The sequence below is a fragment of the Gymnodraco acuticeps genome, unplaced genomic scaffold (assembly GCF_902827175.1).
Source record: "Gymnodraco acuticeps unplaced genomic scaffold, fGymAcu1.1, whole genome shotgun sequence".
Lineage (NCBI taxonomy): Eukaryota > Metazoa > Chordata > Actinopteri > Perciformes > Bathydraconidae > Gymnodraco > Gymnodraco acuticeps.
This window is the reverse complement of record NW_022992351.1, coordinates 2,867,386-2,887,942: the sequence shown is the minus strand read 5'-3', so window position 1 is coordinate 2,887,942 and position 20,557 is coordinate 2,867,386. Positions and strand designations below refer to the sequence as shown.

At 40.0% G+C, this 20,557-nt stretch overlaps 4 protein-coding genes across 5 annotated transcripts; all 4 read right to left on the bottom strand.

Moving 5' to 3' along the window:
• Nucleotides 1–300: 300 nt before the first annotated feature.
• Nucleotides 301–6,472, bottom strand: LOC117542060 (lymphoid-restricted membrane protein). The gene is made up of 11 exons (XM_034209533.1): nucleotides 6,461–6,472; nucleotides 6,071–6,137; nucleotides 5,926–5,998; nucleotides 5,814–5,841; nucleotides 5,211–5,351; nucleotides 3,515–3,646; nucleotides 2,628–2,798; nucleotides 1,746–1,888; nucleotides 1,524–1,646; nucleotides 555–668; nucleotides 301–480 (listed from the first exon to the last, which is right to left on the bottom strand). Exons 1-11 carry the CDS (start codon nucleotides 6,470–6,472, stop codon nucleotides 330–332), a joined length of 1,155 nt encoding a protein of 384 aa, XP_034065424.1. The 3' UTR covers nucleotides 301–329.
• A 1,263-nt stretch (nucleotides 6,473–7,735) lies between these two features.
• Nucleotides 7,736–10,162, bottom strand: rpl10a (ribosomal protein L10a). The gene is made up of 6 exons (XM_034209558.1): nucleotides 10,093–10,162; nucleotides 9,596–9,667; nucleotides 9,159–9,239; nucleotides 8,364–8,512; nucleotides 8,083–8,255; nucleotides 7,736–7,952 (listed from the first exon to the last, which is right to left on the bottom strand). The coding sequence occupies exons 1-6, from the start codon at nucleotides 10,095–10,097 to the stop codon at nucleotides 7,782–7,784; spliced, it is 651 nt and encodes a 216-aa protein (XP_034065449.1). The 5' UTR covers nucleotides 10,098–10,162; the 3' UTR covers nucleotides 7,736–7,781.
• Nucleotides 10,163–11,200: 1,038 nt separating this feature from the next.
• Nucleotides 11,201–15,895, bottom strand: fance (FA complementation group E). 2 transcript variants are annotated; one of them, XM_034208906.1, is made up of 10 exons: nucleotides 15,611–15,895; nucleotides 14,408–14,999; nucleotides 13,498–13,542; nucleotides 13,344–13,400; nucleotides 12,514–12,657; nucleotides 12,314–12,437; nucleotides 12,133–12,208; nucleotides 11,954–12,020; nucleotides 11,732–11,857; nucleotides 11,201–11,354 (listed from the first exon to the last, which is right to left on the bottom strand). In XM_034208906.1, exons 1-10 carry the CDS (start codon nucleotides 15,820–15,822, stop codon nucleotides 11,250–11,252), a joined length of 1,548 nt encoding a protein of 515 aa, XP_034064797.1. In that variant the 5' UTR covers nucleotides 15,823–15,895; the 3' UTR covers nucleotides 11,201–11,249. The 2 variants fall into 2 exon arrangements, with proteins under 2 accessions (XP_034064797.1, XP_034064794.1); XM_034208903.1 differs by having other exon boundaries at nucleotides 12,133–12,437.
• A 376-nt stretch (nucleotides 15,896–16,271) lies between these two features.
• Nucleotides 16,272–20,151, bottom strand: mkrn4 (makorin, ring finger protein, 4). Its single transcript, XM_034208893.1, has 8 exons — nucleotides 20,010–20,151; nucleotides 18,797–18,919; nucleotides 18,452–18,690; nucleotides 18,294–18,376; nucleotides 17,930–18,189; nucleotides 17,731–17,838; nucleotides 17,256–17,355; nucleotides 16,272–17,169 (listed from the first exon to the last, which is right to left on the bottom strand). The coding sequence occupies exons 1-8, from the start codon at nucleotides 20,039–20,041 to the stop codon at nucleotides 17,023–17,025; spliced, it is 1,092 nt and encodes a 363-aa protein (XP_034064784.1). The 5' UTR covers nucleotides 20,042–20,151; the 3' UTR covers nucleotides 16,272–17,022.
• Between the last annotated feature and the right edge of the window lie 406 nt (nucleotides 20,152–20,557).

The following is a 20,557-nucleotide window of genomic DNA, read 5'->3' as shown; positions in this document are numbered from 1 at the left end:
TTTGTGTTCTTTTTAACCAAATATCTCTCAGAGGGGCCGTGGAGAGTGGCTCCTTATTTTCATCTGAAGTAACAGACAGAGAATCAGCACTTTTGAAACAGAGGGGATTATGGGATGCTACAATGATCTGTTTGGTATTTCTAGGCCAAACATTTCAGAGACATGTTTTGTATATATCTGAGACCTATAATATATTGATAGAAAACAGTATAATAGGGGACCTTTAAAACCAAAAATATATTTTATACCTTTATACAAAGACTGATACTGATAGGTGTTTCAGCTCTACACACTCTACCCACAGTTACACAGCGTCCTCATTATGATATTCATGGCTGTGGTGCTTCATCAAGATTCTTCCACAATATGTAAGTGAGTGTAACGACACTGAGGAGCACGAACAGGTACATGCAGCAGAGCGCCCAGCGGCAGCGGTACAGCCAGAGAGCCAGAGGATGTTTCTTCCACACAGACGAACACCTGGAGAGAACAGGCCGTCAGTGTCCGTCTAGAGAATTCCCTCACAGTGGCTTTTAAAACACATGTTGACTTACGTGCTGATGGAAAGCTGTCGGCAAACATTAGTCTTCTTTTTATCCTTGTCGGCCTTTTTCTTCGATAACGCAGCTTTGCCCTTGTGTCGCTGTCGTAAGGTGCCCAGAGGGGAACTGTAACAAAGACAGTGACATAACGTTGTTTCAGTTCACTGTGGATGAAATGTTTCAGAGTACAAACACAACAGAAGAAATATACTCTTTTATTTATTTTGTTTTTAAGTTGTAGTTACTATTTGTGTTAAATATAAGTCTCTTAGTCACAGTTCCCTTCATTCCCAGGCCAACAGAGCATTAAGAGTCAAATCCATAATAAAATGTATTTTAAAAACAATACAGGTGAGTTCACATTGATGATACTAAATGTGATTTAGTGCTATATGGAATATTAAATATATATTTTAATTAATTAATTACAAAATGGTTTTCTTTAAGATAGAGCCTCAAAGTTGAGTTAAAAGGAATAGCATCCTTAGTGACATTGTCGCCTATAGTTCTTTGCTTTAGTGGTGCATTACCAGGAGAATATGTCATTTATCAAATTAAATGCAACAAGTAACTGTTGCAGTTTTGTCATAACTGTCTGATCTATTCCTACAACTATAATTCTTGATGGTTTGTTTGTGAACTGTCATGATGTTTGAGATTTAGAGACGTTAGATTAAAATGATGTTGCAAGTTTGTGACTGAAGCACCAACAAGTCAAACAGCAAATGTCTGTTCTCTCGGTGAGTTGTTTAATTTGGCAACAAATGAAATAATTAGCTTTCATAAAATCAAGTATTTAATAAAATATTAGAACTTGTAATATTACTCTTGCAAAAGTGCAGGTTTTCTAATAGCCTTAAAATGGCTGTAACTTAAGTTTGATTCACATACACTCCTAAAAGAAGAGCAATCTTTTTAGAAAGGAGTCATCAAGCGTTGTGATGTTTACTGCAAGCTCTTCAGTGTGGTGTGACTTTATACTTTTTGTTGTTTGTCTTTCTGGGGGCCAGTTGTTTTGATGGGAGGAGCTCTGGGCTGGGGTTAGGAGGTGGAGGGAGCTCAGCAGCTGGAGCCTCTGAAGCAGTTTCATCTGGATCCAGGGGCCTGAACAGAAAACAGATGATGGGAAAATCAGACGCTGCCCACATGCTGATCATGTGTCCCAGATTAAAACATTGATGCTGAGTCTCTACTGTCGGTGACCTGTCATCCACGGAGTATGCGTCACCGCTGGGGATGGGGGGGCAGCCGGACTCGAGGCTCAGGCGGGGAAGTGAGCTGAGGAGGAAGGAGTCCCTGCTGAAGGACCTGGTGGCTCGTTCCCTCACGTCTCGTTTTATCTTATCCTGTACAGACAAGAGGGTTACACTCTCAGGGGCGGTTCTGGGGGGGGCAACAGGGGCCAGTGCCCCCGTAACACTGATCAGGGACCTCCCTGTGGCCCCCCTCCAAGAAAGAGGTTATAATATTACGATTTATTGGAACTAAATCAAATCAGAGACCCGGATGTAAAGCGGAGATTAAACTGTTCATGACTTTATAAAAGCAAATACTGTTTATGTTTTTTTATTAAATTGTCACTTAAAGTTACTAAAACAAATAACTATAAATAAAATAATCTACTGAAACAAAGGACTATAACTTACATTTACAAAAACAAATACCTTTATAAAAAGAAATACCAATTATTGTATTTTATGTTTATTTTACACAATTACTTTACACTGTCTTTGTCTTTTTACCCCCCCCCCCCCAGTCAAATTGATCTAGAACCACCACTGGACACCCTTCTGGCTCACTGGATGATACCATTTATAAACAGTTCACTAAAGGAACCTTCTTACCATGGATTGGCTGTGAATTAGTGTTATGCTGACTCTGCGACGATTAATGTTCTGAAATCCCACAAACAAAAGACAGATTAAAGTGTTGAAAAGGTAAAGGTTTCTGAAAAAAATCGTTTTATAACCAAACAGCTGCATACCGGTTGAGAGATGTTGCCTATGCCGTCACTTTCCTCCAGATCTAAAACAAAAAAGTCAGTCAAATATATATGATGTCAGAATGAGATGAACACCCGTATACAGAATATGGGGGACCTGGCGATGCTCTGGGGTCCTTGAGGTTCCTGCAGGGGGTCTGCGGCTGGACGGAGCTCCTGGTCTCCTCCAGCTCCAACACTGTTCTGTCATGGCGTCTCCTGACATTCTCCACATGAGCCACCATGAGCTCCACTGCTCGGCTCACTCGGGCCTCCTACCAGAGACGCAAAGAATATACAGCTCTGAAAAAAATCAAGAGACCACTGCAGCATTATCTGTTTCTCTGGTTTGACTATTTTTAGGTATGTGTTTGAGTCAAATGATTTTTACTGAACTGACAACATTTGTCTGTTTGGAATTCAACAGACACTGGAATGGAATGGCTGCCATACATGCAGAGATTAAGATTTAGGAAAAATGTGTAGTGGTCTTTAAATTTTTTCCATAGCTGTATATCATAGGCAAACAAAGATATCATTGTGTTCCTATGTGAGAATTATTATTTTATTTTTTCATTGTGGAGATGTGTTTTTTGGATTTCAAGTTTGCGGTATTTCTTTGTTGTTGTACGAATTGTGCTTCTTTAACTCTTTTAACATATTGGGATGTATTGTATCCTTCGGATGTTATGTTATTGTATCTAATAACAGGGAATGATATAAACACTGTTGGCAACCTAATTTTCCCGAAAGATTTTCTTTATATAAAGATACATTATTTCTTAAATCAGGGATTAAAGTCTAATTTATCAAAGGTTTTAGAAATACCATAAAAATGGCCGGTGGAATTGCTCATTAACCTGCCACAGTGAGGAAACAAATGTATTGAAGTTGCTGTCATATGAAATTGATCTATTAAAACAGTTATTCTGAGACCCTTCCCCGCCCCACAGGTTGGAGACCACAGTCTAGTGGGGCCACCTGAGTGTACCTGGTGCACCGCTCCGAGCACCTCTGCTGTGTTGGAGATGCGCTCCACTGTCCCACCGAGGATATCCAGAGACAGCTCCAGCCTCTGCAGGATCTTACTGCGCTTACTGTCCAGACACAGGCCCTTCAGCGTCTGAAAACACAGACACACACGTCTGCTCTCTGGTGGGCTCAGACTTAAAGGTCCCCTATTATACTGTTTTTCATCAATATATTATAGGTCTCAGATATATACAAAACATGTCTCTGAAGTATTTGGCTCGAAATACCAAACAGATCACCCATTGTAGCATCCCATAAACCCCTCTGCTTCAGCCCTGTTTCAAAAGTGCTGATTCTCTGGCTGCATCTCACTTCGGTTAAATGGAATCCTTGCGTCCCTCACTTGCGTCGTTTCCCTGCGACTAGTCCCTCCCACCATGGAAGCATGGAGAGACGCAAGGAAACCACGAGAAGCAGGGAAATGAGTTTTAAGAGCAATGGGACGTCCTTTCCTCCGGAGCGTCACGTGAAGCGACGTCCGTTTGTGATGACTCAGCACAGCTGATCGTCTGACAGCAGCTCTGTCCCCGTTATTTCCACACACACCCCCGCCTCTGTTAGTACACATTTACTGACACAAAAATGTGGATCATCTGTTGTAGACCCAAATGAAATCAAATAAGAACTCATTCTCAAAAAAGATAAACGCCATTCTTAAAATGTATAAACGAAAAAAGCGATCATGAAAATGTTTCCAATAAATGAATAAAATGATTTTTGACCACTTTGTTGTTCAGATATCACATATTTGTAACTAAATGATTGAAACAAAACACGGTATAAACTGAGTTTCATGTGTTTTCTTCACTCCGCTGGTAAACTGCTCTCATGTCAAGAAGCAACAGATCAGTGTCGTCCAATCAGTGAGCGATCGTCCAATCAGTGAGCGATACACAGTAAGGATTTTTTTATTTTTAACAATGACGGAAAAATCTGAAAGCAGTCCGTCATTTTGACGGATTAGAACAAACTCAGAACAGCGCCAAAGCTTCCCCGCAGCGAGGCTCCGGTGTTATGCATGCTCGCCAAAAAGGAAATGATATTGTTTCCAAACCTAACTTTGCCGTACAAATCATTGAAATGTCTGTACGTTTTTGCTTTACGCTGCAGGTGTAGTGGGCATGCACAACAAGGCATAACACCGGCGTTAACAGTTCACAGAGCGTGCCCCCCCCCCCCCCCCCCCCCCCCCCCCCCCCCCCGTCAGAGTTGTGTACAGACCGACGGGTAGTAATGGATTTTGACGGACATTTTACGATCCTGTCCGTCAAAATGACGGGCAGCGAAAAAGTCTAGCACCACCTCTGCTCCCCACACCCCTATATTAGGGGATATTTGGTTAAAAAGAGGAGGAGATTCAGGTGATAAGGTGGGCAGGGGTTACCTTGGTTGGTTATTGGCTAATGGTTACACAATCCAAAATATCGTTATGACATCATAAAGTGACCAAAATCTGATCAGCTCATTGACAGGTTTTTATTTAAATGAGTCAGGACAAAAAGAGAGAGAATCTTTTTTCCTGAAACATTCAGAGTCTCTTTACACAGAGGGGACACATGTTTCTGTATAAAAGACATGAAAAAGTGTATTTTGCATAATAGGTGACCGTTAAAGCTTATTTGACTCATCGCCTGTCTTCTACTGTCTCTTTTCACCTCCACAGTCTCCCGGCCCCGGGTCAGCTCCAGATGGATGTTCTCCTCAGCCAGGTTGCGGGCGTGCTCCTCCGCCTGCAGCCTCTGCTTCAGGGTGTACTGATCGCAGCTGAAGGCCATGGCGATATGAGAGAAGGCCGTCTGCACGCAAGAACATCTATTTTACTGCTCAGGTTCGGATGTTTAGGTTTTGAGCTGTAGTTTAAATGATAAATAGGTATTAATAATGCTGTTGATGTATTTAGATTTTAAGGGTGACCATTATCATCTGGCCGGGGACAACAGCTGGAAATTAGCAATGATTGCTAAAGCTGCCCAGTTGAACAATGGGGACTGTCCACGACACTATAAACAAATAAACTAAACTAAATTAAGATGTCAAGAAAAATCATGACCTACACAGACAGAAATACAGTTTAAAATTAAAACATTAAAGGAGAGGTTGACCCTTTTTCAAGTCTTTCCTCAAACAATTGTGAGTTTCTTAGTGTGATCATTATAGACCTTTAAAACCTTGTAAGGGCCCTTTAAATGTAACGTTTGAATATATTTTTACAGAGGACTGTGGGTTTATAAGAGTGAAGGAGTAGTATGTGACCTTACCTCCAAATCTTTCTCTGACATATCCACACTGTGGAAGTGGAGTTGAATGAAAAGTCAGATTAAATCAAGTTATTTATATATACTTTGTTAAATATAAATATATCAGTGTCACCTGTTGAGGCCCACGCGCTCTATGATGGACAGCTCGTTCCAGATTGTGATAGCTGGCTCCTCTTTACTGCTTTCTGTTGTAAAGACATGACCCAGTTAAAATGCAGAGCATGACACTGAGTCCTGGACCTTTGATCAACACTTACCTTCATCACTGTCATCACTGCCCAGCAGCATCATGGGCATGCTGTCACTGTTTATCTCTGCATCAGGCTGAACATAGGTGAGACACATTCCCTTTTTTTATTAGAAGATTTTATTAGTAAGAAGAATCTACAAACAATCAGAAATACCCTTTCAGTTAATAAATAATAACACATTGTTTACATCATTAATTAATATACTTAGTTGTATTTATTTTGTGAATGACTCCTTGAGACAATCATCTCTGCTTGATAAATATGACATTTGCCTAATAAAATATAAAAGTGTTAAGGATAGTCACTAATTGTACCCTTAATATTCGTAAACATTACCCAATCATTGCACAGTGTGAACAGGAGCAGGTAGGAGAGCTGGCAGATTATTTAACTCACCTGAGCGTTCATCCTCACATCCGCTGCTGTCTGCACAGATATAATACAAATGTCTTCCTCTGGTGAAAAAAAAACTATGATTCAAATCCTTCTCACGGTCAACACTGGATTTAAATTGTTGCTGGAAACGCAAATATATTCTAATAAAGTCCAGTCTGTGTTCGGGTCATTTCTCCTGTCCTGAGAATAGATAATCCTATTAAGAGATCCACAGTCAGAGCAGCCCTCTGCCCCAAGAGGCTCATGGGTAGCCGTGGATCTACCTGTGTTATTATCTAAACAAATGCAGTTCATTTTCCTAGCAATGGATAAAACACAACTCCAAAAGATCACAGGATAATCCCACCTAATAAGGAGGCACTGTTTAATGGATTATGTGTTATTGTTTTGTGATTTACCTCATGATTAAATGCCCTTATATATATATACGTCACAATCCATGTGTATAATTTTCCTTATATATTTTTGTGCTGCGTCTATGGTATTCTAGGAAGAGTAGAATATTAGACCTGCTTTCGGTTTTCCGACCAGCAGGGGTTAGGGTTTCATGTCTGATTGCTCCAAGAAACATTTTGCGTGTTGTCGAAGTATTACCATTAAGTGCATTTCGAAGCCATACTTTTACTCAAGTAAATAACCGCAGTAATTTCCCCTTTGCTTTTATAGAAATGAGCATCTGCTGTGGGGAAACTACCATTTTTTTTATACATCCAGGGTCTGTTGAACTGGCTTCGTCGTACAGGCCTCAGGACTTTATACTATATTGATCCCCAAAATAACAATACTACTAAGACTTGCTTTGTAGAGATACCATAATGCATATACCTTAACAGTTGAGGCTCTCATCAGGCCTCACTGGAATACTACTGAAACACCACATCTAATGTAATACAGTAAAGCCCCATGATTAACTGGTTTTAATTGACTAAATAAGGCTCAACTTTCAAAATATTCTTTTACCTTTTAACTATACTATACTATAAATGTGTTGCATTTTGTTGATCTTGTGTGATCCAGGTCAGTATTAGTTCAATTTAAATGAACTTTTCTGACAATAAAACCCAAGTAACCCCATTATGATTTGAATAAAAGTTGTTTGAAAAATGATTTGACTGAACTATGAACCAAGATAATTACATTTGTCTACAATGTTAAGCATTTAAAAGTGGTAGTTGAAGTATTTGTGAATATCCAAAACTCATAAATTGAATCTTCCATGTGAATAACACTTAATGCCAAGTTTTTATCCAACAAGAAAAACTATCAGAAACAGTCAACTTTGGAACATCCACATTTTTTTTATTAATAGAAAAGCCGTTCTTTAGTAGAGGCGCTGGGGTTTGCCCATGGTGCTCTTCACGTACAGGGCACGCACGTTCTGCCAGTTCTTCTTCAGCAGAGACACAAGGAAGTTGACAGCCAGGTGGATGTTGTACACAAGCTCATCCTCCGTCATCTTCACGTGACCGACAGCCACAGCCAGACAGAGAACCTACAGCAAAAAGTACATTTCATTCAGTAACCCAACCTACATTTCCTCAACATGACTTCAGTGTTTAGGAGAGAGATTCAAAGTTAACAGCGAAGTGGCATTCATTTACTCTTATTTGAGCAGAGCTTACCTTCTTCATCTGGAATTTGATGGTCGATTTGACCTCATCCACCTTGGTGTTCAGGTTCTCGTTGTGGGTGAGCAGGGAGGGGAACTTGCCGGCCTTGTTCAAACCAGGACCGAGGATACGAGGGATCTGCTTGATCAGAGACTCAGAGGCCAGGAAGGCATCGTACTTCTTAGCTACAGTGATGAAGAAGGAAAGGGTTCATTAAGTAAAGTGTGACAAAAAAGCTTCAATCCACAGATTTAATGATCACAAATCATTTGTCTAACGGGCAATCATCTTACCGAGCTTCTTGACCATCTTCTTGTTCTTGTTCAGCTTCTTGAGAGCCTCGATGTCCATGTGTGGCAGCTCGGCTACTTTGGCCTCATCGCAATGCTGCTGGTCTCCCAGGACGCACACGGAGAACTTGGGCCTGGGCAGAGTCTTCAGCCTGCAGATTAACAAAACCTTTAGACACGAGCCGAATCCCACGTAAAACACGGGGGCATCAGTTGGAGGTAAGGCAGAGTAAGGTTGAGACAACTTCTGCAGAGGCTGCTTCGTGTGTGACAGACATCATGCTATGCATTTATCAACAAACTCTGGTTCCCAAACTCATTTTGTAGATTAATCGGAACCTATTAAGCATGAAAGAAAATAACCGTTTTTAATATTTCCAAACTTAACTCAAATACTCTGCCAACCCCAAATGACACCTTCCTCATTTTACTTTGAAATAGTAAAAGTCTTACCCATACCACCTCAGTGTCCAGCTGACCTCTTTGGTTACATTAAAGTAAATTGGTCGGCATGAGTACCAGAACTTAAAAAGCTCAGCCACTCAAAGCCTCCCCTCATGTTTTAAGACCCAGGGTAGGGGTCCGTCTGCATCGCCTCCACCAGCCGAGGCTGGGTCAGCTCAGTCAGACTACCCAGAGTACTTCTCCATGTCTGATCCGGGCCTGTCTGGACTTTGTTACCAACTTCTGATATTTCAGCCACTTGCCTTAAATGCAAGGCTTTTCTTTATTTAAATACTCAGACAGGGCTGGAAGCACACAGGGAAAAGGTCGGGTGAAACAGGAAAAGGGTCGAACCTGACAGTGCCGGAGAAACGCTTGTCCTTCTGGGGATCATAGTTCTTCAAGCTGATCTGCAGCTCCACCGTCTCTGTGAACCTACAGACACACATAGTTAGACATGCCATCCCACAGAGCTGAAACTACTAGTGGAAAAAACGATGAGTTTCCCCATTCCATTATTGTTTGATTCTAGAAATGTACGAAAAATGTTATAATGCTATTGTCACACTTCATTGTAATCTTTAGGTATTTGGACTTTTAGTCAGAAAAAACATTTTGTAAATGTAGCACTGAAGTTGTGACAGTGATGTGTTTATGTTTTAACTGAATGATCCTTAACCAGTTGTCAGGTTAGTAGTTGATAAAGCTATTTGCAAAGTCATCCATAGGTTGTCATCCATGTAATTCATCTCAAAGTAGAAGTTTTAACAACTTTTCAAAGATGTACTTACTTCCTTGACTTGGTCAGTGAGCTCGACAGAACTTCCTTCACCGCTTCGTACAACGTGTCCCTGGAGACCTTACTGTGAAATAAAACATTAGAAAAATTGTTAAAGCAAATGAAACTAGCGGAACGTCTCCATGTACCCGGCTTCCTGTGTCTGTCTATGGCGGCGACATTACATTCATGAAAACAGATCCATAGCTCTGAAAGACTTCATAAAATATTATCAAGGAGAGCCAATAGATACTTCCTATGCTTAATTATTTTCAAAAAATCGTTTTAGATGAGTGGATGAAGGCGGATTGCATCTGAAACTAAGCGTGCTGTTTCTACAGCGGAAGATGAACCGGTCTCATTCCGCTTCACATCATTGTGAATAACTGAACTAAATTACACGACTTCCGCACAAGATAACAACACCGCTTTATTATAAATGTGATACCGATCCGTTAAAATGGGAATAACGTTTAAATTGTAACATTTATCCATAAAATTGGCTCTAACCTCATTTTTGCGACTCGTCCCTGTCGTCTCGCTGAGATGAAAAGGAAGTGTAGCGGGAAGTGACGCAAAATAAAGGCGCCCGTGTGCCGACGTCATCACAAAAAAAATCCTGTCGAGCATTATTTTAGTGCAAAAACAGTCAATAAATACTACAATTATCCATCTAAAATAAACAACGACTTCGCATTAGAAACATGTAATAGTCATTTATTTACTCTTTGTAATTCTTTTTTAAACCTATTTCTTTCTGAATTTAATTTGAATTAGAATTTCATGACAATGTTATAAAGTTTCAGGTCAAGTTAATTTAAATATAGCACATATTATACAGGATTAGTCTCAATGTGCTTTAAAAAGTGGATTCGAATCTGTTCCATCTTATTTTGAAATTAAAAAGCTATTGAATTTCCAGCATCGAAACAAATTGTGTATTGAAATTATGCATCAGAATTGTTTGCCTCTGATTTTTTTTGTTTTAATAATAACAAAAAAAATCGTTTTCCATAGAAATAGACATTGTATGATACGGTATTAATAATAGTAAGAAGAAGATGAAGAACAATCAGAATTCCTTTATTTGTCCCGCACCGGGCAAATGTACATTATTACACCAGCAGAAGATTAGTGGGGGGGGGGGGGGGGGGGGGGGGGGTACAGGGACACATATTGCTCCTGTGGGTATTGTCCCCAATGCTGCATGCATGTACTTTGGATAAAAGAGTCTCATAAGTAACGTGTAATGTAATTATTGCAAAGTAAAGACTTACATAAAAAAATGTATTAAATAAAACTAAGAATGCAGCGTTATTAATGATAAAAAACACAATTAGTAAATAAAACAAATAGATTGGATTTACACCATATTTAAAAAAAGTAGCAGTATATTTTTTAAACTACCAGTGGTCGTGGTGGTCTTACTGTAAGACGAAGAAGAAAAAGCTAATAAAATTCATTCTAAAATGACGATTAATAAAATATATGGAAAATGTTCTTTGTTTTTTTTTAGACTTTGTTGATATCTTTCTCGTTTCAAACCGGTGGAATGAGTTGCTTCATTTTCAGGTCACAACCTGTCATGGTTAAAATACTGACAGAAAAGTAGACAAGCTCTTATTCATATATTTTTATTAACAGGCCAGATTAGGTCAGATGAAACCTCATGAGTTGGTGATTCTTTTCAAAGCAGCTTGGAGAGACTTTTTCAGGAAGGTCTCATTTACCATCAGGCAGCTGTGCAGGGACTGTTTGTGCTCAGCTGTCATCTGGAAAACAAATTGATACAGTTGCTAAAAGATTACATTTCATCCACCGTTCAGTCTTTTTGCATGATACAAATGTACATAATACCTAACAGTGCTCAGTTAGTGTGTGTGTGTGTGTGTGTGTGTGTGTGTGTGTGTGTGTGTGTGTGTGTGTGTGTGTGTGTGTGTGTGTGTGTGTGTGTGTGTGTGTATGTCATAGCGAGGGTCTTTGGCAATGCCTTCTCTGTGTGAGTGTGCGCTTACGTGGGTGTTGTGTTGAGGGGGTGGGACTTTATATTGCATCTTTGTAGGTAGGTTTTTACTGGTGTGTGTGTACTGCACCTTGACAACGCAAATCTTCATATTTGGGATAATAAAGTTGGCATTGACAAACTTACATGACTGTTATATTTGGTGAGGACTGTTAGCATCATTTTCGCAAACTTCACGGACTTAGTGAATTTAGGACCCTGGCTGACAAGCTGTCCAGTAAACTGTGTGAACAGTTCTTCACTCAAGTCAAGCTGAAAACAAACGAAAAAAACAGGCAACTCAATAACAAAGAATATTATGACTAAGTTGCATTGAAACACTTTAAACATGAATAACAATCATCTTACCCTGGAGTCTAGCAAGCTGTGGATAATGGAGAGCACTGCCTCGCCCCACGTCATTTTAAATGTCATTCTGGAGGGTAAAAAGATAAAGTACTGCATCAAGCTTTTATGAATCCGTTATTTTGTTGTGCCCCTTTAACTTGTTACAGCAGTAAATACATCATTGTGATGTGTTTTCTTACTGGAGCACCAGCAGCCTGTAATGGGAGTCCAGGCAGCTTTCTACCAGTCTGTTCAGCAGCTCAGCCTGGGGGTTCCCTGAAGACAAAGCAAAGGAGGAGTAATTCAAGTAAAAGTCATTATGTTGTGGTTCTCTTTTATAACTGATACCGGCACTTAGTTGTCGCTCAACCCTTTCCCCACCGATGGTCTTTTCCTCTAGAACTGGTCCAATCAGAGCGTGGCACACGGGTCTGGGGTAGCGGCTGCACAGTGACGTCCCCGCGGTGACGAGACATCGGGAGGCCGGTTCTGACAGGGACAGGATCTGCAGTCAAATGATATCCTGTCAGTGTCAAAACACGGGACACACTTTTGCATCCTTTGTACATTCAGAGATGGACCTTCTGCAGCAGGAGGCTCTTGATGAGGGTTGCTGCCGTGCTGTAGCTGAAGTCGAAAGAGGGAGCCAAAATACTGCTGCAGAGTTTAGGCAGGGTCTGCTCCGGTAAGTCTGGAAAACGCAGCATGCTGCACAACAGCTCCACCTGAACGAGACAAGTGTGGGGTTTAGCTCTTTCTACACCAATCAGCAAGCAAAGGTGTTATTTTCTTATATTCTTTTTTTATGTTGTTCTAATTTTAGGGAATCTCTGGGACAAGATTTTTTTTCTCAGGATTAATAAAGTTGCATCCCAATTGGTCTCTTATTTGTTTCTTATATGGCTCTGATATACCTACTACCTCTGTAAAGAATATCTTAAAATTGTTTGAGATTTTGACTCAATTATCATTTCTGACTGTATATATGTATTGGTGTTGTTAGTACTTTTGAATACAAATCTAATATGTTCTAGTATAATACACCTGTGTACAATAATGGGGTGGATCAAATATTAAATTAATAAATTGCAATTTAACTAGAAGAACATTGTTTCGTTGAGAGGATTTAGAAATAATGGAGAAGATCATTAAAAAAAATGTTTCAGGCCCAAAGCTTTTTCTGTTGGTTTTTGATCAAGAACAATCAATGTCAAATGATTGATTTCTTTAGTAAGGATCCATTTAATTAGCAGGATAATGTACACAAGTGCCTCCTTATTGCACTTTGGAGTCCTGTTCACACTGTCGGGTATATGTATTAAAATCTATAATACAAATATTGTGGTATTTACAGCTACAGAAGTATTTTTGCAGGGGTAAAACATTAACAATACAAATGTGAAGAACATACTTGGCCTGGGTCACAGTCATTGAGCACTTCAAACATCTCCATGGAGCTCTGGTCCCACTGTAAACAGATAATTATAAGTATTATAGTAAAACCACATGTCCCTCTCAATCTATAATAACCCTGCTGGCTACAAAAGAAATACATTGATTCTTACCTCTGTCTGACTTTCCAGTAATTCTTTTATTTGAAGAACAGAGACCTTAGTAAACACAAAAATAGACCAAGTTTAGTTATTCCAACTAATTGTTACCTGTGTGAAAAAAATATAATGTTCTTATTAGTACACTGAATTAGATCTCTTTAAAAACTCTTAGCTTTGGAAATATTCACTAGGACTACTCGATATGTGATAACAAATGTGATAAATATATAACATAATAGCAATAACAATATTACTTTTGATAAATAACAATTATTAAAGTGCACTCAGTTGTCCGTTTCTGCTGCTTTGAGTATACTGTTAATACAAAATATATAAAAAAGGCATTATGTTTGGCTATGATTTTCATCTTGTACTGTGCATGTGTTTACAGATTAGTTTATTTTATTGGTTTAGTTGTCAGGGACCATGTACAAAAAGAACATACATCTAAGAGAGATAAGATGCTTTGTACCAGATTATAGCAGTTTGCTAATTTCCATCTGCAGTCCCTGGGCAAGTGTGGTTAAGAAGTAACATAGAAGCGAACCTCCTCTCTATCCCCAAGAAAACCAAGCTCCGAACCTGGGGGGATAGAGCCTTCTCCATCGCTGCCCCCACCCTCTGGAACTCCCTCCCACAACACATCAGAGACTGCACTGACCCCCCCACTTTCAAAACACTGACCAAAACACACCTCTTCAGACTGGCTTTTAATCTGTGAATTATGCTGTATTGCTGTTTTAATAACTTTTAAATGTTATTTTATCATGTTTTATCACCACTGTAAAGCGTCTTTGAGCACCTGGAAAAGCGCTTTGAAATGCAATGTATTATTATTATTATTAACATTGTTTAAAGGGGTGATATATATCAGTATACAAGACAGGACAGATAAAGCCTGTATGCATGTGACAGACTCTACCTTTATATGTTCAGGCAGGACATCACTTGGACTTTCTGCTGCTGCTGCTGCTGCTGGCGTCCTTTCTTCAGCAGGAGTTTCTGCTGGCGCATCATTTCCTAATCGTCCTGATAGCTCTGTTGTTGCGCTCTTTTCTTCATCATCTAGACTTTCACTACCACAGACTTCCACCTTTATCCGTTTACTTTCCTGTCCTGTGTCCTCACCATCAGAGTCAAGAGCGAGGAAGCTGCCCTTTCTTTTCCGTTGTGTCCCCAGCTCTGATGACCCAGAGGCCCGCTCACATTCAGATGTTTGACGGCTGAAGCACTTGGCCCATCCTCCAGTTTCATCAGAACCAATCAAACGCTGTGACAGCTCCTTGAGTCTCTGGCCGCAGTGTGGAGTGTAAAGGGGCTCCTCATTGTGGACCTCCAGGTTTCTTTCCAGCTGTCTTATCATAGCGGTCATCCAGGGAGTTCTATGAGGGTCCTGGCAGAGGCATTTGAGAAGATGGAGGACAGGGGGGCAGGGAAGACTCAGGTAGACCAGATGGATGAAGGACAGCAGGTTTTTTTTTAATAATGCTGTAAACAGCCACACCAGGGGTCCACTACAGCAGGTAAGGAAATACATGGATGGGTATGTGTTTTAGAAAATATCAAAACACTTTTCCAGAAATTATGTTTTGCACATAAATATGTGTCTGTACCTCTTCCTTCCTATGTCCACGACGTGTCTCAAGTAATTGGCATGAGACCCTTTTCCCTACTTTTGGCACAAATATATACAACATACACATATTCTATATATCGTTCTACATGTTTTGTCATTTAATTTATTCACCGAAAAAACCTGCAATGACTTTCATTTCCTACTAATATTGGCAATATTAATTATTTTGCTCTCATAGAACACAAAGAAGTGCTATGATGTTTCATGATACAGGGAGTGGATGAAATGTAATGCAAACCCAGAAAGTTAGGACTTTGTTTTAACTCAGATTTTGCGGGTTTCATATTACTGTTCTTACACGTGTTTTCTGCTTTACGGTCTGGTAAAATCTAGCAATACACAAGAGTTGATGATAAATTCTATCAGGAAGACATTTCTTCATCGCTTTTTGTTTACAAAACAAGGCTGCCTCCTCTCGAATTACTTATAGTAGGCTACTGGGTTAACAGCAAGTTAACTGAAATCACTCTGCGGTGTTCTTTTACTTACACTGTCAGTGGCTGTCCTGTCCTATCTGGACCGCACACTTCGTCTTGGCACAGGGTTTCTATGAAGTTAGACAGCGACATGTCGGGGTTGGCTCTCTGCTGCCGGTGGAAGACCTCCAGCGCTATGTGAGCCCCGGAGCTTCCACACAGCAAGGCCCGAACCAGCAGCTTCGACTGCCCGTCAAACCGATCCAGAAACATTGCAGGGTCCATACGTCCCTATACAGCCGGGGGTAAATGTTCATGCCTGTAACCCGACATCTTTGTTGACATTTATTCTTCTTGAGTGTCATTTCTGTGCGTTTGTGCTACATATCGCCACCTAGCGGTTCAACTGGAGTCTAGTCATTAGGGGAAATTCACATATCTTGTTATGGTGTTTATAGATACCCAATATTTGGTTTTGACCATTGAGGTTTCTGAGAGCCTACAGTCACGTTATATTATAAACTTTTGCTTTAACAGTTGTCAAATGGACTCCATGAGTAAATATTAGAACTAAGAATACCTCACTTCTATATCAGAGTTTGAATATTTCTTAGAATTTGTGCTTGGTCAAAGCCAGAAAACATTTTGAAATTTAAAAGTTCAATTGCTAGCACAAATGGGTTGATTCGACAAATGTATAACTGCGGGAATGTAAATGGAAGAGCACAACACAATTTCATTGAGACAAAGTGTGAAGCAATGTTTATTTTTTGTGTACAAGTACAACTTGTTAAAAAAAGTAATAAAATCTTTATATTCTTGCCAAAACTAGGAAAAGGGTTCTTGTGAAAATCTCTTCAGGCATCAGCAGTGGACATTAGCAAGAAGGGGTATAACACTGTTATCTATAGAGAATTAAAACTACAATCCACACAACACTTTAAAATACCAAAAAAATGCACAATTCTAGAAGAGAAGTCAGGATAGAATACTCCCAATGTTCAGAGGTTAAGCATAAATTAAACAATTATGCTACATGTTTAAAGCACTTTGGCCACAGGAGTGAAATAAATCCAAACTAGAAGGCCACAGATTCACCACAGCGTAATTAGACAGATTAAGATGCGTCTGATAAGGGATGATTACATCTAGAGCAGTGGCAACAACCATGTGGCGTAGAGAGACAAGTGTACATGTCCTCATTTGCAAACAGGGACTTCAGCAGGTGATTTTAAAGGCAAGTTCCTCTCTGGTTGAAGGGGTGCTAGTCAGTAAAATGCCTTGCTGTAGCCTGACTAATCAAAAACCCCAACAAACTGGGCCATCCATGGAGCATGGTTGACATCACAGATCTTGTTCAGAGCTACTCAAGAGGGGGTTTCCATACGGACAGAAGAGTCAAAACACAGCCCTGGGTTCTTCTTGGGACAGTTTTTGAATTATGACCCAGTCAGTGGTTTCAGGCACTGACAAATGAGAAACAGCTCAGAAACCATACTCCTCAGATAGGTAGAAAGGAAAGCCAAAGTCGTCCTCATCGTCTTCCTCATCATCACCGAGAAGAGTCATGGCTATGAAAAGGTTAAGCAGATCTACGCTGTCGTAGTCGTCGTCTTCTTCTTCTGTATAATACTGTTGAGCAAGAGGGGAAATGTTAAGGGGGAAAATAGACATATGGTGCTTACAATTTGAGAGCATGAAACTGTGAATATATTTACCGGAAACGATCCGTGATGGGCATGTTTGTCGTGCCAATAAAGGCACTCCGTTTTGAAGGGGCAGCATCCATATCGGGAGTAGTAACTGCATCTTTTTTTACTACAATTATAGGACAATACACATGGGAGGGGGGGGCAACATTTCAAGCAATTTTGCAATAAACTTTCAATAGTAGACTGCATGAAAAATGCAAATATGAAATATAAGAAGTTAAATAATTGCATTCCTATTTTGTATAAAACATTGTGAACGTTCAGAGTTCATAATGGACAGAGTTCTGGCTTAACAATAGATACAAAATCCCAGCAATAAAACATGTTGGGATTAATCAAATTGCTTTACACCTCAAGGATGATCTTCTTCATTACCATTATGGATAGTGGTCCCAATTATTTATTAGTTGGGACATTTAAAAAGTCACTTCTAGTTAGTAAGCACTTGATAGGGGTGTTAAGACTGAATCTCATTGCATACCTGAATTTCTCTTTGAAGGCAGCAATGACGCCTTCCTTTGCTCGTCCTTCAACCCAGTGTCTGTGAGGCACATAGAAGGCAGACCTCACTCGGCACTGTGGGCAGCTCCTGGGGAATAATCATTGAACACGGTTATCAAGTGAAATCCTTCACATGTAATGAGATGCAATAAACTATTCCAAATATTACCAACACCTACTTAACCACATCTGGCCCGAGGTCTTTTGTTTTCCTCCAGGTCATAATGCATTGCAAACAGAAGGGGTGATCACAGTTTGGCAAGATTCCAAAAACATGGGTTCTTGGATCAGGCTTTTCATACACCTTGTCCATGCAGATGCCACAGGTCACGCTTTTGCTCTGGAGGGAGGCTTCTATTGCCTCAATAATCCTCAGGGAATTAGAGGCTGCTGCAGCAGCAGCAGCAGCATTGACTGCTGCTTCATTAGAAGAAATCTCCTGAATGCAAAAAGAATAGCAAGTTTAAGCCTTCTGGGTTTAACTTCTTCGGTCGCCAGGATGCACCTTGGAAAGATCATACTCAAGTAAATACTCAAGCAAACCTGCTCATTTCTTTCGTTACATGCTTGAGCATCTTCTGAACTCTGGACCGATTCCCAAGATGCAGAGAGAGGAGTGCGAGCATCTGTAAAAACAAATAAAACAATAAAAGTATGGAGAAACGCTGACCAAGTCAGTCACCCATGAAAACAGCCATTACCTTGTGATTGTTCCTCAGCAATATCTGCTGCCACACGCTCGTTGTTCTGTGGAGGATATGACCTATGAACCAGCAACTGTGATCGCCTACTGGACGTCACCGTAGCATGCAAAAGAGCTGGCTCTGACCCTCTTCTGTCAGGTGGAGCGTAAGACCCCCTGGAGGAGGAAACGGTAGGCATGGAACCTCTTCTAGGTGCAACAGCCGCATCAACTTCGGGGTGAAGGACATGGACGTACCTAGCGATGGAAAATATTGGATGAGCTACAGTAATCCGTGTGCATGACATCCTCCTTTTCATTTAGTTACATAAAATAGAGTTGGGGGAAAATTATGAAAGCTTACCTACAGCGTTCACCATACCAGCATATACCTTTCTGAAAGTACCTACATATTTGAACTGGCGGTATACAGTCATGTCGATATATACACCTGGAACCAAATCTACATGTGCCATTCAAGAAACGCCTGTAATAAAAATAAAGGTAGAGTGAATTTCGAGCATGCATGTAGCATCAAAAGCAGCATCTTTTTATATAGCTGAGGCTAGGTTAATTCAGTGTATAAGCAGAATAATTTGGGTATTCAAAGTCTGAAGTCATAACACCTAAATTGTATCTTTATTTTAGTGCAGGTTAAGACTTCTGTTTTCAAGTCCCATAACAGTCGAGTCAAATATGTGCCCGCAACTGACGTGTATGTGTACGTCTCTTTGCAAATGAAAATATCTGAATTCAAAATAAAAATAAAATCCGGTGTTGTCAATAGGTTGTGTCCCTACCAGAATTCAATATCAGAACAAATGTTGCATGTTTCTTCCACTAAATGGTCTCTGATTTATAATAACACAACTTTAGGAGAAGCTGAAAGGCTATTTTAGGATTTTATAAAAAAGGTGCATGTAACCTAGACGAATGGAACATCATTTCATATGAGCACGGTGTGTTGGAGCAGCTTGGGTTAACTTTGAGTTGAGGACAGAAAGAAGTAACCCGAACATTTGAGGATAAATACATGGAAGTCAACACTGGAGTGGTCATAAGAGGCCCTGCATGGTAGACCTCTATACACAAACCATGACAACTAAGGGGTGGGATAACTGCAAACACGTTGCCCCTTACTTTTTGTTGACGTGTATTCGGGAAATCTAGGGCAGCAGCTTTAAAAAGTCGTAATTTAACTAACTACAAACTAATGATTCAGACAATGTTCAAAATATTTAACGGTAGAGTCTCGTTGAATTTGAAGGCATTTAACAGTTTCGGCCAATATTTGAGCCGATTTCAAAGCCTAGCTAAACTGATCCTTAATTTACACACACCCATCACATGTATTAACATGGCTCTTCTTGCAAAACGCACTCAAACACCAACTTTGTTAGTTTTTTTCCCAAAGCGAATTTTTTGAATCCTCAAATCGTTACTTATCCGCCATAACGTCCGCTTTCGAATGCAGCACAACAGCGTTTAAAGACAGCATCAACAGTCTCGTTAGTAACTTTTCTCACCATCAGATAGACTACCTTTACAGGTAATTGCTTAATACACCTGCCGCTTACCTACAGATACTTTCACCACGAGCTGCGTCCATCCTCCGTATGTTTTGAGCATGCCGCCAAACAGCGTCTTCCTCACTATCTAAATAGTTGACAGGTGGTTCCCTCCACCAATCAGCTTAGCAACCAACCAATGGAAAGATGACGCTGACGTAAGCACGTTTGTTACGTATTCCAACTTCCTTTTATTCCCAATGTTAAATTGTTATACAAGGGAGTACTTAAACAAGTAAATGAAGTTGATAAACTGCATGCATGTGTATTAGACAATTACTCAGAGGTAGAATAAGTACTCAGATGTCCTTAAAGTATCAATGGTTAAAGTACTCCTTATTGAGAATGGATTCCTGTGGACAGTTATATAGCATTATTCAGTTTATATTGCTAACAAATACACCTAGGAGCATTTTAATACTGAAGTTCGTCAACAAAACTGTTAATAATACTGGGTAATATTATGTAAAGTATCAAATACATTTAGTAGATTGATAAGTACTATATTTACCATTAGATGTAGTAGAGTAGAAGTATAGGGTGGCCTACAACGAAAT

What these genes read in the sequence shown, in the direction of transcription:
- LOC117542060 (XM_034209533.1), bottom strand. An exon ending in GGGGCCGGGAGACTGTGGAG is followed by an intron (nt 3,647 to 5,210) that starts GTGAAAAGAGAC and finishes CTGTGTTTTCAG; the next exon opens with ACGCTGAAGGGCCTGTGTCT. An exon ending in CGCCAGGTCCCCCATATTCT is followed by an intron (nt 1,889 to 2,627) that starts GTATACGGGTGT and finishes TTGTCTGTACAG; the next exon opens with GATAAGATAAAACGAGACGT.
- fance (XM_034208903.1), bottom strand. Translation starts at nt 15,822, where the DNA reads ATGGACCCTGCAATGTTTCTGGATCGGTTTGACGGGCAGTCGAAGCTG. An exon ending in ATGACTGTGACCCAGGCCAA is followed by an intron (nt 12,658 to 13,343) that starts GTATGTTCTTCA and finishes TGTCTCGTTCAG; the next exon opens with GTGGAGCTGTTGTGCAGCAT. An exon ending in ACAGCTTGCTAGACTCCAGG is followed by an intron (nt 11,858 to 11,953) that starts GTAAGATGATTG and finishes GTTTGTTTTCAG; the next exon opens with CTTGACTTGAGTGAAGAACT.
- mkrn4 (XM_034208893.1), bottom strand. Translation starts at nt 20,041, where the DNA reads ATGGACGCAGCTCGTGGTGAAAGTATCTGTAG. An exon ending in CGTGGTGAAAGTATCTGTAG is followed by an intron (nt 18,920 to 20,009) that starts GTAAGCGGCAGG and finishes TTTTTATTACAG; the next exon opens with GCGTTTCTTGAATGGCACAT. An exon ending in CTCGGGCCAGATGTGGTTAA is followed by an intron (nt 17,839 to 17,929) that starts GTAGGTGTTGGT and finishes ATTATTCCCCAG; the next exon opens with GAGCTGCCCACAGTGCCGAG.
- rpl10a (XM_034209558.1), bottom strand. An exon ending in TCACTGACCAAGTCAAGGAA is followed by an intron (nt 9,240 to 9,595) that starts GTAAGTACATCT and finishes GTGTGTCTGTAG; the next exon opens with GTTCACAGAGACGGTGGAGC. An exon ending in TCAAATTCCAGATGAAGAAG is followed by an intron (nt 7,953 to 8,082) that starts GTAAGCTCTGCT and finishes TTTTTGCTGTAG; the next exon opens with GTTCTCTGTCTGGCTGTGGC.